General features: G+C 34.5%; 1 protein-coding gene across 1 annotated transcript in view; it reads left to right on the top strand.

The window, feature by feature from the left end:
- Positions 1 to 40: 40 nt before the first annotated feature.
- LOC137614616 (uncharacterized) overlaps positions 41 to 16,623 on the top strand; it is a 19,317-nt gene continuing 2,734 nt past the window's right edge. The window contains exons 1-3 of the mRNA XM_068344317.1: positions 41 to 91; positions 6,682 to 7,588; positions 10,167 to 10,309. Of these exons, the coding sequence (XP_068200418.1) occupies positions 7,337 to 7,588; positions 10,167 to 10,309 (395 nt within the window). The 5' untranslated portion in view covers positions 41 to 91; positions 6,682 to 7,336. The remainder of the gene's footprint in view (positions 92 to 6,681; positions 7,589 to 10,166; positions 10,310 to 16,623) is intronic.

Below are 16,623 nucleotides of genomic sequence, written 5' to 3'. Positions count from 1 at the left end.
TTACTTGGAATATAACGCAAAGGAATATATCTCTGTTTACATAGTGGCCATTGGACTATCAATTTCTCAGAGGTCAGATGGTGTAATAATTGTAAGTATGGTGACTTGAGAAAGTTTAGCTATCTCAAACATAGAAAATTATTGAATAAATGACTTTTAAATAATGTGGTATAGCTGTTTATTCGTTAATCTAAGTATATATAATATATATATAAGGCGTTTGATCAGGTTCGTACGGGTGTGGACGTGTGTTTCAGTGCTCTGTATCGAATCTGGCTTTAAACGGAATCATTGTGTATTTCGTGTTTGTACTATGAAAAATATCTTTGTGGGTGTTTGCTAGTATTGATATTAGTGAAATATAGTGCTAAAAATCAGTGGATTCCTTGTATGTGAGGTCTGTAGTGAAAGGCCTGACCCGGCATTTTTGCGTTGGGGTGGGGGCTACTTGAAAAGTTCATTGAAAAATTATTCAATATGTCTTTCCTTAGAAAACGAAAAGGAAGACGTAATCCCGTGAATGATCTCGTCTATTTATGACTGAAATTGACGAGGTACTCACAGGAAGGGAGGAAAGTATAATGGCAGCAGCTTATGAAGAATGTGATGACGGAGGCAATCGTGGCATGTGTGGGCACTGTGAGTCTATGTCGATGATGGGATGCAATGCGATCAATGCCGAAGATGGTACCATGATGAAGTAGCTTGCTCTAATTTAAAGGATGGTTCAAGTACTCTTTTAAAAAGCAGGAACATCATTTATAAATGTCCAAAATGTGTTGAGTCTGCATGTGTTGATGACATAACGAGACTAAGCATCATCATAGGAGAGATGAAGGTAAATGTACAACAACAGATGTCTGGTTTTGTGGATATGATAACTGCTCAATACATGGATATGCGTCAAGAAATTGTCGAGCTGAAAGAGAAACTTATGGAATACGAAAAAGAGAATGTGACCAAAACTACATATGCAAGTAAGTTGAAATCAAGAAACACTTTGGTTATAAAATCTACGAGGAAAATAAGAAGGCTTCAGATATCAAGAAAACTATCATGAAGAAGATAACCACGAATGTCGAGCAGGTCAAAACCTCTAAACAAGGCCACTTGATAGTTAATTTTGCGGATAAAACTGGGTTAGAAAAGGCTAAAATGACTTAGAAGAGGTCAAGAATGACATTAAGGTAGAAGTAATAAAAAGGATCTACTTAAACCGAAGATCAAGGTCTGCAATATTGATGAAAATGAAGATGATATAATTGCCAGTATAATGGAGAAGAATGAATGGTTGAATGATATATGTGAAAATGAAGAAGACTTTAAATTGATCAGGAAGTTTAAATCAAGACAAAGCGGTAAATTACACGTCATTATAAAGTGTAGTCCAACTATCAGGAAAGTCTTCCGTAAAAGAGATGATAGAGTATATACCACGCTTGGAGGATGCTGTAAAATCTATGATTCCTACAATGTATTTCAGTGTTATAAATGCCAAGAATTTGGTCATACTGCTGAAAATTGTAGCAAGACTCAGGTATGTGCCAAGTGTAGCCAGGATCATCGAACCACGGATTGTAATGTAAATACGTTAAAGTGTCATAACTGCACGATGAGGAATTACAATGATACGAATCATAGGACATATGATGATAACTGTAAAGTATACAAGGAGGAGCTTACCAGGATAAAAAATAGAACCGATCATGGAGTCTAGCCCATTGGTTAAGTGTGGTCTGATAAATATTCAATCGGTGGGGAATAAAACCTTAGAGATTAGAAATCTTATAAACGAAATGGAATTAGATTTATGCTTATTAACGGAAACTTGGTTGCAGGGAAATATTAGTGATAACTCAAAGATTCAGGAGATGACGCCGTGTACTCATGATTTCTATCACGTACCAAGAAAGAACAAAACTGGAGGAGGAGTGGTGTCTTTGTGTCGAAAACTTCTCTAGGGTTTCTATCATGAATGAAATGGTATTTGAAACGTTTGAATATATCTGTTTAAAACTGACAAGAAACAATAAGGTATTGAATATAATATCATTATATAGACCACCAGCGAGTAATATGACTAAATTCATTGAAGAATTTAGTATTCTTGTGGGTGTGTGGTGGACGATATTAAAAATACATTAATTGGTGGAGACTTCAACTGTTGGGTAGATGATGAAAATGATAATAAGGCTAAAGAACTCAAGGAAGTATTTGAGATGTTTAATTTAATAAACAGTGTTTTGGTATCAACGTCAGTAGGTGGTCATACACTCGACTTGGTCATATGTGGAAAAGACTCAGACCTAATAAAAAACCTTGAAGTGGAACCAGACTTTGAGATCTCAAAAACACATAAACTCATCACCTTTAATGTTAATATAAATTGCACCAGAGTACTGAAAAAATGGATCACATATAGGGAACGGGAAAATTTTGATGCTGAGAATTTTATTGAAGCTAGTGTAGCGCAAATGTCTTGTGTGAACACACAATGTGAACATATGGTAGACATAGAATGTGTTGGGTGCTATACCAAGAAATACAACGACAATTTGGGAAAAATGTACGATACCATGTGTCCTATAAAGAACAAACAAATAGTGGTACGCGAAAATGTTAGATGGTATAATAGTGAACTATTAAAGGCAAAAAGACACAGACGTAAGATGGAAGGTAGATGGAAAAGAGCCAAATCCTTACAAGCCAGAAATCTATATAATAAGGCCAGAAATGACTATAACATCCTGTTAGAAAAAAACAAAAAAGAAAATTCTACAACGGCGAATGTAAAAAAACTAATAACATGAAGGGACTTTCATAAAAACCTTGATGATTTGATGGGATTAAAGAAAAAATATGTCTTGCCTGACAATGTTTGTGCCAGAGAGTTTTGCTATATTCTTTAGTGAAAAAATTGATAAAATCTATAGAGGCTTCCCCCAAAATCACTTGGAGGGACAGTCAGCTATGCCAGTGAAGGAGGGAAAGAAGTTAATAAAATTTAGGGAGATAAATATGTGCGACTTGTTAAAGGTTATGAGAGAGATGAAGAATACATATTGTGGAAACGACCCTTTCCCAAACAGTTCAATAAGTGAAGCTCCAAACAAACAAGTCGTATATAATATTTACCTGAACATAATTAACCTAAGTATATCGCAATCCTGTTTTCCTAGCTGTGAAAAAACTGCGTTGATCAAACCAATTTACAAAGGGAAAGGTGATGTAAACGAGCTAAATTCATATAGGCCCATTTCAAATTTATCCTACATGTCAAAGCTTATTGAAAAAGTCATAAGTGAGCAATTGTGGGCGCATATTGACGAGTTAGAGGTATTCCCGGAAAATCAATCGGCCTACAGAGCTAATCATTCTACAGAAACTACTTTGTGCTCAATAATGAATGATATGATAGGTCTTCTTGATGGGGGAAAGTGTGGAATTTTAATTATGTTAGATCTTAGTGCTGCTTTTGACACTGTTGTGCACGAATACTTACTTGACGACTTGAAGTCTATTGGAGTGACTCAGGAAGCACTGAAATTTTTGCGAAGTTAACCTAGTGAACAGGAAGACTATTGTAGAAGTTTCTGGAAACCGATCCAATGAGAGAATACTTATGAAGGGTGTACCACAGGGTAGTGTCCTGGGCCCTATCTTGTTTAACATATATACTATCGAGCTATCACACATCTTGAAAAAACAAAAAGTGGGGTTTAAACTATATGCAGATGATACTCAGTTTTACCTCTCAATTTCAACAACACAAGATACAGGGAAGAAAATTGATGAGATAATGACTGAAATAAAAACATGGATGCAGAGGAAAAAGCTCAAATTAAATGATGATAAAACAGAATGTATGTTTTTCGGCACAAGGGTGGCTTTGAAGAATTACCAGTTAATTCAAAGTATAAAAATTGGTGATGCTGATGTTGGGATTGTGCCTGTTGTGAAAAATTTGGGTGTACTGATAGACTGTAATTTGTCAATGAAGGACCAAATTGTGAACACAGTGAAAGTGTGTAACTATCACCTGAGAAACATAGCATTTATTAGAAAATATTTAACAGAGGGCAGTACAAAAATTTTAGTGGTGAGTCATGTAATATCAAGGCTTGATTATTGCAATTCTCTGTACTACAAATTGCCCAATACACTACTAAGGAAGCTTCAAAATGTGCAAAACCGGGCGGCTAGACTGATAAAAGGCATTAAATTTCGGGAGAGAATAACTCCTGCACTGATCGATCTACATTGGTTACCTGTTAAGGCTAGGATTGAATTTAAAATTTGCTTGTTGACTCACAAAGCACTTACAGGTGATAAGCCTAAATATCTTCGTGATTGTTTGATCCCCTACCCTGAAGCTACCAGCGCCACTGTAAGAGTTAGACATGCAGATGACCCACATAGACTATTCGAAATTAGTGTGAATCATGCAATAGGAGGAAGAACGTTCAGTTATGCTGCACCGAGACTCTTTAACGACCTTCCACTCGATGTCAAGAATAGCACAAATGTGGCTGCCTTCAAGAAAAACCTGAAGACTTATCTTTTTAGAAAGTGTTATAATAGTGACCTGAAAACTATTAAGCCTGAATACAAATGCTAGCGAAATAACTGATAACGATACAGAGCAAAATATTAACTGGAAAGGAATTATTTTTTCATACACCAAGGCCCGCCTGAACAGACCTTTAGTGTTTGATGGAGGGCGAGAAATAAACCTCTAAAAGTAAGTATAATATTTTGTTAGTAGTTTGTTCATTCAAAACGTCTTTGATGATGGGCAAGTCCATTATCAGTTTAGGGGAAAATTAAAGTCTAGGTTAATAATCGATTATCTATTTTCGATATATTCGGTATATAGTAGTCATATGATAGTACGTTATAACAAGTGAAACATTATCGCAGGTTTTATAACTAAGATAAATAAATGAGGTGATAAACACGAATATTAACATTGGTTACCCATGTTTCTCTCCCACATTCTCGAAATGAGGATAAAAAAAATGTCAAAGGACGCCAATAGATGGCGTTGGTGCTTTGTTTACACTGAAAAAATTCTGATTTTTTTTTTTTACACTTCGGGGTTTGAGAATATCTTTAATAAATTAGTTCTAATAGTAAATTACTTACCTCGCAGTTTCCAGGAAATAATAGGAAGATTATTCTTGTTTTTATTTTTCTTTAACTGTGAATATACGTAGACGACAGAGCTAAGGTCTTATAGAATAAAACAGAATTTTTTTTTTATTAAATAATCAAAATTTTCAATATTCCAAACCAGAAATTTACCAGTCGTGTTTCTTAAAGAAAATCCACCAGAGGACTTCGTTGTTATTATTATTATTATTATTATTATTATTATTATTATTATTATTGATGTTGTTGTTGTTGTTGTTGTTGTTGTCATTATTATTATTATCATTGTTGTTGTTGCTGTCATTATTATTATTATTATTATTATTATTATTATTTTCTAAAACAATAATTGAAAAAGCAAAATGTTATAAGCCCAAAGGCTCCAACAAGGAAAAATAGCCCACTGAGGAAAGGGAATAAGGAAACAAATAAACGAAAGAAGAAGTAATGAATAATTAAGATAAAATATTTTAAAAAACATTAACATTAGATTTTATATGTTACTCTATTTATTATCTTATTTTCCTGACATCCTCCTTTCTTAGCCTCGTCATTTTTTTTTTTTATTTTGATCTTAACCTCAACAGACAAAGAAGACTTGAAGTCTTGCCTTTTTTATTAGGTAATTATGGCAGCAGCAGACCAATTTGTACGTCATGGCAGATACCTTTTGGTATAATGAATGTTGGCTAGATTCAAAGGTTATTAGTAAGTAGCAAGGAGAGAGAGAGAGAGAGAGAGAGAGAGAGAGAGAGAGAGGCATGTGTTTTTAGGGATATGGAACTGAATATTTCCTCTATATAATAAAACGCAAGTGTCTGGCTGTATGTATGTATATGTACAGTATATGTATATATATAAATATGTATATATATATATATATATAAAAATATGTATATCTATATATATATAATGTATATTTATATATATATATATATATATGTATATATATATATATATATATATATACAGTATATGTACATATATACCGTATAATATATATATATATATATATATGTATATATATATATATATATGTATATATATATATATATATATACAGCATATAAATATATGCGTCTTGTCACAGAGCATGACCGGAAATATATATATATATATATATATATAAATATATATATACATATATATACATATATTATATACAGTATATATATATATATATATATATATTTCCGGTCATGCTCTGTGACAAGACGTATAACTACTGGTCTCTCTCCATTCCTCTGGTAGAGGGGAGAGGGAGTAGTCATACCCTGGTGAGAGGGGTTGGGAATGGTTGAATCTGTGTGTGTGCATATCTATGTAAATATTTAGCCGTCGTTTTTGACAGGTCGCGTATACTGGTAAATGCATATTCTTCTACATCTTGTTTATCAAACTTGCACGTGAAAGTAAAAAAATTAATCATAGACAGTGACATACAGTGTCCAAATTGAAAAAAAAGTAAGGTAAATTATATTATCTGGAAATTTATGATTTTATCTTTTTTTTTGTTTTTTTTTTTTTCAGATGATGCAAAGTCCCTTATCATACGTGTTGGTCCTCTTGGCATTGAAGACGAAGGTGCTCTCCACAAACTTAGGATCAAGCGCATCCCGGGGAAATGGCATCCTAGTTCCAGGCGTAGGCCTTTTCTTGAAGGAAGCACCAGCTCACAAAAACAGCTCTGTCGTTCCAGGTATTTTCTGGAAGGAGGGACCACTTCACAAAAACAGCTCCGTCGTTCCAGGGATTACCTTGAAGGAGGGACCACTTCATAAAAACAGCTTCGGCGTTCCAGGAAATTCCTCGAAGGAGGGACCTCCTCACAAAAGCAACTCTGTCGTTCCAGGGATTACCTCGATGGAGGGATCACTTCACAAAATCAGCTCTGTCATTCCAAGGATTACATCGAAGGAGGGACCTCCTCGCAAAAGCAACCCTGTCGTTCCAGGAAATTCCTCGAAGGAGGGACCGCCTCACAAAATCAACTCTGTCATTCCAGGGATATCCTCGAAGGAGGGACCTCCTCGCAAAAGCAACTCTGTCGTTCCAGGAAATTCCTCGAAGGAGGGGCCACCTCACAAAATCAACTCTGTTGTTCCAGGGATATCCTCGAAGGAGGGACTACTTCACAAAAACAGCTCTGTCGTTCCAGGGATTACCTCGAATGAGGAACTAATGCATGAAAACGAAGTCGACTTTTTCAGATCTCACTTCGAAAGAGAAGTTCGCAAGGAGGTGGTTACCTCACGGAAATGCCCTTGTGTCTCCAGGGGTGTCCTTTAACCAAGAGCCACTTCAAGAGAACAGTTTCCACGTTCAGGTGTCACCTCGGAAAAAGAGCGACCACATTCCTAGGGAAACAATAAACCGGAGAGGAAGAAGTATTCTTATTCCCATTTTTGAGGACGTCACATACCAACAAACCGTAAAGGTAAGTCTTAGTGAGTCGATAATTGAAGATCAAATTTCTTTCAGGTATCTTTAAAAATTAGGCAAACCTGGTGGGCAAAATTGAATTAACTACAAAGCTTGTGTTTGTGTGATATTTCTCTGGTTAACATACGTAGCGTCTGTTATGAACAAATATAAAGATATCGTAACAAAATGCCCCTAACTCTAAGAAATCATTGTCTTCGGACATATAGATTTATGATAAGGATAAAATATAACTTTTCATCACATGACAGCTAAATATCAGGCCGATAACCATGTTTGTCGGTTAATCACCCCTGCAGGGAAAGAAAAAAAAAAGGTCAGGTATAATATTACTTGCCAATAGAAACATAAAAAGTTGCTGATAGGAAGATGAAATTAAGGCTGACAGTTTAGAAAACGAGGTTCTCTCTTGTTTACTGCCCTTCCCCCAAGGCCAAAATCATCGGTACCTGACGACGTCATTGATGATTATTACTTTTTTTTTATACAATTTTGCAAATCAGTCTAGGCAATGAGAGTTGTTTTAGATTATATATTATACAGTATTACATGAATTGCTACTTACTTACAGGTTGTTCGCTTGTGCTCAAAGATGTCTTGGAACATTTCTGCCACAACTTTGTTTTCCATGAAAAATATTTAATTTGTATATTACATACACTGTTAAAAAAACCGTAATTTTAATCGGAAATTCCCCCTAAAAAATTACTGTTCTCAGCCGTATTTCAGTAAAGTACAGGCGACCGTAATTTGATCTTACTTTGTTATCACCTTTACGGATTGGTGACCGTAATGTCACTCATTTATGTCAATATATCCGTTTCTAAAACTATATAAATCCTGGCATAAATGTTGCCAGGCATTGACGGTTTTTTTTAATATAAAAAAAAATATAACGGTGCATATACATATGTATATTTCATACAAAAATTTTCCATGTATATGTACATAATGGTGTGGCTATGTACGTTTTTGTGTATACATGTGTATATTTGTATGAGTCATTCTTGATATTCTTCGATGATAAATATATTTTCCCCCACATCTCAATATTGACCGATTTATCAAGTGTTGACAGGTTTCATAGAGTTTAAGATTTCTCTCTCTCTCTCTCTCTCTCTCTCTCTCTCTCTCTCTCTCTCAATGCCCCAAGGTATCCTGAGGTCATTTTGAAATCCCAAAGGAGTTTAAGTGATCCATTGAAAGGAGATTTGTAGACTGTGTTTTCTTGCCCATAGGCAAAGCAGCTTCTATCACCCATTAGTCTTATTAGACTAAATAATTCCCATCTTGCAACTTTCTCTGACGATTTGAAGAACTTACGTTTATATAAACAATAAAAACACATTTTCATTCACTCATTCACATTCTATATTTGTTTTGATATATCTAATTGCTTGTTACTTTGTTTGTATATGATTTAGTTAACATTCATCTTGCTTGAGGGTACACTCGGGCACACTATTCTATCACGTTTCTCTTCCTTTTGTTTTGTTAAAGTTTTCAAAGTTTATATAGGAAATATTTATTTAAATGTCATTGTTCTTAAAATATCTTATTTTCCTTGTTTCCTTTCCTCGCTGGGCTATTTTCCCTGTTGGGGCCCTTGTGCTTATAGCATCTTGCTTTTCCAACCAGGGTTGTAGATTAGCAGGTAATAATAATAATAATAATAATAATAATAATAATAATAATAATAATAATAATAATAATAATAATATAATATGATTATCATTAATCTTTCAAAACCTGTTTGATATGAATTTATAAATTTCTTCATGGGATGGTTTTGAGATGCAACTTTTACAATTTCTTCAAACTTACTGAACTTATTTCTTGTGTAAATTCACAATTTTCTTCTCAAATGTGTCTGATGGCAATGTAATATTCATAAGGTTAGTAAATGACTAATGTATATTGATTACTTAATAATTGCTAAGCTACAACCCTAGTTGGAAAAGTAGGATGGTATAAGCCCGAAGTCTCCAACAAGGATAATAGCCTAGTGAGGAAAGGAAATAAGGAAACTACAAGAGAAGTAGCTAACAATTTAAATGAAATATTTCAAGAACAGTAACAACATTAAAATAAAACATTCATATATAACTAAATATACTGTATATGTATATATATATATATATATACGTATATATATATATATATACGTATATATATATATATATATACGTATATATATATATACATATATATACGTATATATATATATATATATATTCATATATATATATATATATACTGTACATATATATATATATATATATATATACTGTACATATATATACATATATATATATATATGTATATGTTATATATATATGTATATATATGTATGTATGTATATTTATATACTGTATATATATGTGTATATATATATATATATACATATATGTATATATATACAGTATATATATATTATATATATATATACATATGTGTGTGTGTGTTTATGTGTGTGTTTGTGTAAAAAGATAGCTTTAACCTAATGTTTACATTCATTCTCATATACGAGGATCATTTTCATCTTGTAACTGAGATTTCCTATTCTTTCACAGACTGGCTTCTTCCTTCTAATCGGAACTCTGGCCCTCAACATCTGGGCAAACAGCAAGAGACCGAATATCTTCAAAGGACCCAGTTATCTCGAAGACGCGTCTGGATTCGAAGTCTTTTGCGATCCTCACAGCGCCTTCGGGAGGTAAGGACCGTTGTTTATGTATATGAAACTCGCTTGTTTTTGTTTACTCTTAAGCTGAGATTAATTATTGTTTTTTTGTGTTGATACAGAAATACAATTAAAAAAACAGCATTGCTTTTTAATGTGGAGTATTACAGTTTTAATTCAAAGTTTATTTGCCTTATGGATAATATGTTTTTAAGCATTATGATGTATTGGGCGATTTTGAGTAATGTCTCTCTCTCTCTCTCTCTCTCTCTCTCTCTCTCTCTCTCTCTATATATATATATATATATATAATAAAATACACATATATATATGAATATATATATATGTATATATATATATATATACAAATCTATGTTTATATATGTATGCATATGTATATATATCTATCTATATATATATATGTATATATATATATATATATATGTATATATATATATATATATGTATATATATATATATATATATATTCATATATACACATACATATATATATGTATATATATATATACATATATATATATGTGTGTGTGTGTATTCCTTTATATACGTACAAACGCACACACACATATATATACATATATACAGTATATATATATATATATATATGTGTGTGTGTGTGTGTGTGTGTGTATATATATAATGTGTGTATGAATAAAAATCACGATAGTCCATCATACATACATACATTCAAAATACGGTCCTTGACCCCTGAAGGATATTTCATAGTATTAGAAAAATCAAACTATTGTTCTTTAGTCTTGGGTAGTGCCATAGCCTCTGTATCATGGTCCTCTACTGTCTAGGGTCAGCGTTCTCTTGTTTGAGGGTACACTCGGGCACACTATTCTATCTGATTTCTCTTCCTCTTGTTTTGTTAAAGTTTTTATAGTTGATATAGGAAATAATTATTCTAATGTTGATACTGTTCTAAAAATATTCAATTTTTCCTCCCTTCCTTTCCTCACTGGGCTATTTTCCCTGTTAGAGCCCCTGGGCTTACATCATATCCTGCTTTTCCAACTAGGGTTGTAGCTTAGCAAGTAATAATAATAATAATAATAATAATAATAATAATAATAATAATTAAATCAGGTGTCAAGCGACTATATAGATTATAGAGCATGTTTTCCTCCATAGATTCTACCGTTTACTTTTCTTCTATTTATTTAAATTACTTTTTCCATAATTGCTAAACTGGAATGCGATGTAGCAGATGTACATAGGTTTCGTTTTCCTTTTCGATTTTATTAGTTTTTAACGATCTCTTGGGGAATAATGAATATTTAAAGCCGTAGTTACGTTGACAGATGTTTTAGTCTCCAGAAAAAAAAGAAAAATGAATTCTGTTTGGCTATGATATATAAGGGTTTTATTATTATTTTATTTTACTGATAAAACCCTGGGCTCCACAAGGCACTAGAAGAGTTGGAAGACGCTGGCCTACATGGTTGAGGACTATGAAGCGCGAAGTAGGAGATGATGAATGGAGACGACTGGCGAAATCTAGCAGAGGTCCTTTGCGTCAATAGGCGCTGATTCTATATGTATATAGTCTTGGGTAGTGCCATAGCCTCTGTACCATTGTCTTCCAATGTCTTGGGGTAGAGTTCTCTTGCTTGAGGGGACACTCGGGCACACTATTCTGTCTTATTTCTCTTCCTCTTATTTTTTTTTAAAGATTTTATAGTTTATATATGAAAGATTTATTCTTATGTTGTTATTGTTCTTAAAATATTTTATTTTATTGCTAATTACTTCTCTTGTAGTTTATTTATTTCCTTATTTCCTTTCCTCGCTGGGCTATTTTTCCCTGTTGGAGCCTTTGGGCTTACAGCATCCTTCTTTTGCAATTAGGGTTGTAGCTTAGCAAATAATAATAATAATAATAATAATAATAATAATAATAATAATAATAATAATAATAATAATAATAATAAACCTTTAGGTAAATGGAATCACAAGTAGACTCAGGGCCTTTCCAGGTAAGGTCAATATCCTTTACCATTTGACCTCTTGACCTCTCGTACGTATATAGATGTGAATAAAGACATAAATAATTGAACGCTAAGCATATTATTATTATTATAATTATTATTATTATTATTATTATTATTATTATTATTATTATTATTATTAGCTAAGCTACAACACTAGTTGGAAAAGCAGGATGCTATAAGCCCAGGGGCTCCAACAGGGAAAATAGCCTAGTGAGGAAAGGAAACGAGGATTATGAAATATTTTAAGAAGAGTAACAACATTAAAATAAATATCTCCTATATAAACTGTAAAAACTTTAATAAAACAAGAGGAAGAGAAATTAGATAGAATAGTGTGCTTGAGTGTACCCTCAAGCAAGAGAACTCTAACCCAAGACAGTGGAAGACCATGGTACAGAGGCTATGGCACTACCCAAGACAAGAGAACATTTGTTTGATTTTGGAGTGTCCCTCTGTTAGAAGAGCTACTTACCATAGCTAAAGAGTGTCTTCTATCCTTACCAGGAGGAAAGTTCCCACTGAACAATTACAGTGCGGTAGTTAACCACTTGGGTGAAGAAGAATTGTTCGTTAATCTCAGTGTTGTCAGGTGTATGAGGATAGAGAAGAATCTGTAAAGAATAGGCCAGACTATTCGGTGTATGTCAAGGCAAAGGGGAAGTGAACCGTAACCAGAGAGAAGGATCCCAAGGTAGTACTGTCTGGCCAGTCAAAATAACCCAAAACGTTACCAAACAAGAGGCAAATCTAGGAAACAAATTTAAAAATATGATTATTAATAAGCAGAAGAAACGGGCAGGTCACTCACACGAACATATCTTAAATGACCCCCATAAACATACAAGTCGCTCCAGGCTATTCTTTTATCACCCCATCTCCCATACATTGCTTTTTTTCTCTCTTGGGTAATTTCACTAGAAGACCACAGAGTGGGACACGAACTTCTATTTTGTCTGGTTGCACGACTTCTTTCAAAGAGAAATAGAGAAAGTTATATGGGTCTTTCTAAGCTCATTTACTTTAATTTACTTTGAGGGCTGCATGTCTGGTCCTGTACAGCAGGGGAACCCTACTCTCTACAGGACCTCCACGGTCGTTTTTTGATGTTCATTCCAAGTTCTCGATCTTGGTTCATTCGAGAGCATTTAACATTTCACAATACGTATTGTTCGCTTACTGTTTGATCATCACTGTCAAAACACTCGCAGAATAAGAAAGTCTTCAGTTTCCTCTCGAAAGCCTTAATATCTTCTTCAGTTTCCTCTCGAGAGCCTTAATATCTTCTTCAGTTTCCTCTTGAAAGTCTTAATATCTTCTTCAGTTTCCTCTCGAAAGCCTTAATGTCTTTAGTTTCCTCTCGAGAGCCTTAATATCTTCTTCTGTTTCCTCTCGAGAGCCTTAATATCTTCTTCAGTTTCCTCTTGAAAGCCTTAATATCTTCTTCAGTTTCCTCTCAAAAGCCTTAATATCTTCTTCAGTTTCCTCTCGAAAGCCTTAATATCTTCTTCAGTTTCCTCTCGAAAGCCTTAATATCTTCTTCAGTTTCCTCTCGAGAGCCTTAATATCTTCTTCAGTTTCCTCTCGAGAGCCTTAATATCTTCTTCAGTTTCCTCTCGAAAGCCTTAATATCTTCTTCAGTTTCCTCTCGAAAGCCTTAATATCTTCTTCAGTTTCCTCTCGAGAGCCTTAATATCTTCTTCAGTTTCCTCTCGAGAGCCTTAATAGCTTCTTCAGTTTCCTCTTGAAAGTCTTAATATCTTCTTCAGTTTCCTCTCGAAAGCCTTAATGTCTTTAGTTTCCTCTCGAGAGCCTTAATATCTTCTTCAGTTTCCTCTTGAGAGCCTTAATATCTTCTTCAGTTTCCTCTCGAGAGCCTTAATATCTTCTTCAGTTTCCTCTCGAGAGCCTTAATATCTTCTTCAGTTTCCTCTCGAAAGCCTTAATATCTTCTTCAGTTTCCTCTTGAAAGTCTTAATATCTTCTTCCGTTTCCTCTCGAAAGCCTTAATGTCTTTAGTTTCCTCTCGAGAGCCTTAATATCTTCTTCAGTTTCCTCTCGAGAGCCTTAATATCTTCTTCAGTTTCCTCTCAAAAGCCTTAATGTCTTTAGTTTCCTCTCGAGAGCCTTAATATCTTCTTCTGTTTCCTCTCGAGAGCCTTAATATCTTCTTCAGTTCCTCTCGAGAGCCTTAATATCTTCTTCAGTTTCCTCTCGAGAGCCTTAATATCTTCTTCAGTTTCCTCTCGAGAGCCTTAATATCTTCTTCAGTTTCCTCTCGAGAGCCTTAATATCTTCTTCTGTTTCCTCTCGAGAGCCTTAATATCTTCTTCAGTTTCCTCTCGAGAGCCTTAATATCTTCTTCTGTTTCCTCTCGAGAGCCTTATATCTTCTTCTGTTTCCTCTCGAGAGCCTTAATATCTTCTTCTGTTTCCTCTCGAGAGCCTTAATATCTTCTTCTGTTTCCTCTCGAGAGCCTTAATATCTTCTTCAGTTTCCTCTCGAGAGCCTTAATATCTTCTTCAGTTTCCTCTCGAGAGCCTTAATATCTTCTTCTGTTTCCTCTCGAGAGCCTTAATATCTTCTTCTGTTTCCTCTCGAGAGCCTTAATATCTTCTTCTGTTTCCCTCTCGAGAGCCTTAATATCTTCTTCAGTTTCCTCTCGAGAGCCTAATATCTTCTTCTGTTTCCTCTCGAGAGCCTTAATATCTTCTTCAGTTTCCTCTCGAGAGCCTTAATATCTTCTTCAGTTTCCTCTCGAGAGCCTTAATATCTTCTTCAGTTTCCTCTCGAGAGCCTTAATATCTTCTTCAGTTTCCTCTCGAGAGCCTTAAAATCTTCTTCAGTTTCCTCTCGAGAGCCTTAATATCTTCTTCAGTTTCCTCTCGAAAGTCTTAATATCTTCTTCCGTTTCCTCTCGAGAGCCTTAATATCTTCTTCAGTTTCCTCTCGAAAGCCTTAATATCTTCTTCAGTTTCCTCTTGAAAGTCTTAATATCTTCTTCCGTTTCCTCTCGAAAGCCTTAATGTCTTTACTTTCCTCTCGAGAGCCTTAATATCTTCTTCAGTTTCCTCTCGAGAGCCTTAATATCTTCTTCAGTTTCCTCTCGAGAGCCTTAATATCTTCTTCAGTTTCCTCTCGAGAGCCTTAATATCTTCTTCAGTTTCCTCTCAAAAGCCTTAATATCTTCTTCAGTTTCCTCTTGAAAGTCTTAATATCTTCTTCCGTTTCCTCTCGAAAGCCTTAATGTCTTTAGTTTCCTCTCGAGAGCCTTAATATCTTCTTCAGTTTCCTCTTGAAAGTCTTAATATCTTCTTCCGTTTCCTCTCGAAAGCCTTAATGTCTTTAGTTTCCTCTCGAGAGCCTTAATATCTTCTTCAGTTTCCTCTTGAAAGTCTTAATATCTTCTTCCGTTTCCTCTCGAAAGCCTTAATGTCTTTAGTTTCCTCTCGAAAGCCTTAATATCTTCTTCAGTTTCCTCTTGAAAGTCTTAATATCTTCTTCCGTTTCCTCTCGAAAGCCTTAATGTCTTTGGTTTCCTCTCGAAAGCCTTAATGTCTTTGGTTTCCTCTCGAGAGCCTTAATATCTTCTTCAGTTTCCTCTCGAGAGCCTTAATATCTTCTTCAGTTTCCTCTCGTAAGCCTTAATACCTTCTTCAGTTTCCTCTTGAAAGTCTTAATATCTTCTTCCGTTTCCTCTCGAAAGCCTTAATGTCTTTGGTTTCCTCTCGAGAGCCTTAATATCTTCTTCAGTTTCCTCTCGAGAGCCTTAATATCTTCTTCAGTTTCCTCTCGAGAGCCTTAATATCTTCTTCAGTTTCCTCTCGAGAGCCTTAATATCTTCTTCAGTTTCCTCTCGAAAGCCTTAATATCTTCTTCAGTTTCCTCTTGAAAGTCTTAATATCTTCTTCCGTTTCCTCTCGAAAGCCTTAATGTCTTTAGTTTCCTCTCGAGAGCCTTAATATCTTCTTCAGTTTCCTCTTGAAAGTCTTAATACCTTCTTCCGTTTCCTCTCGAAAGCCTTAATGTCTTTAGTTTCCTCTCGAGAGCCTTAATATCTTCTTCAGTTTCCTCTTGAAAGTCTTAATATCTTCTTCCGTTTCCTCTCGAAAGCCTTAATGTCTTTAGTTTCCTCTCGAAGCCTTAATATCTTCTTCAGTTTCCTCTTGAAAGTCTTAATATCTTCTTCCGTTTCCTCTCGAAAGCCTTAATGTCTTTGGTTTCCTCTCGTAAGCCTTAATACCTTCTTCAGTTCCTCTCGAAAGCCTTAATATCTTCTTCAGTTTCCTCTCGAGAGCCTTAATATCTTCTTCAGTTTCCTCTCGTAAGCCT

Source organism: Palaemon carinicauda, chromosome 21 (assembly GCF_036898095.1).
Source record: "Palaemon carinicauda isolate YSFRI2023 chromosome 21, ASM3689809v2, whole genome shotgun sequence".
NCBI classification, from domain to species: Eukaryota; Metazoa; Arthropoda; class Malacostraca; order Decapoda; family Palaemonidae; genus Palaemon; species Palaemon carinicauda.
This window is presented reverse-complemented; position numbering and strand designations above follow the sequence as displayed.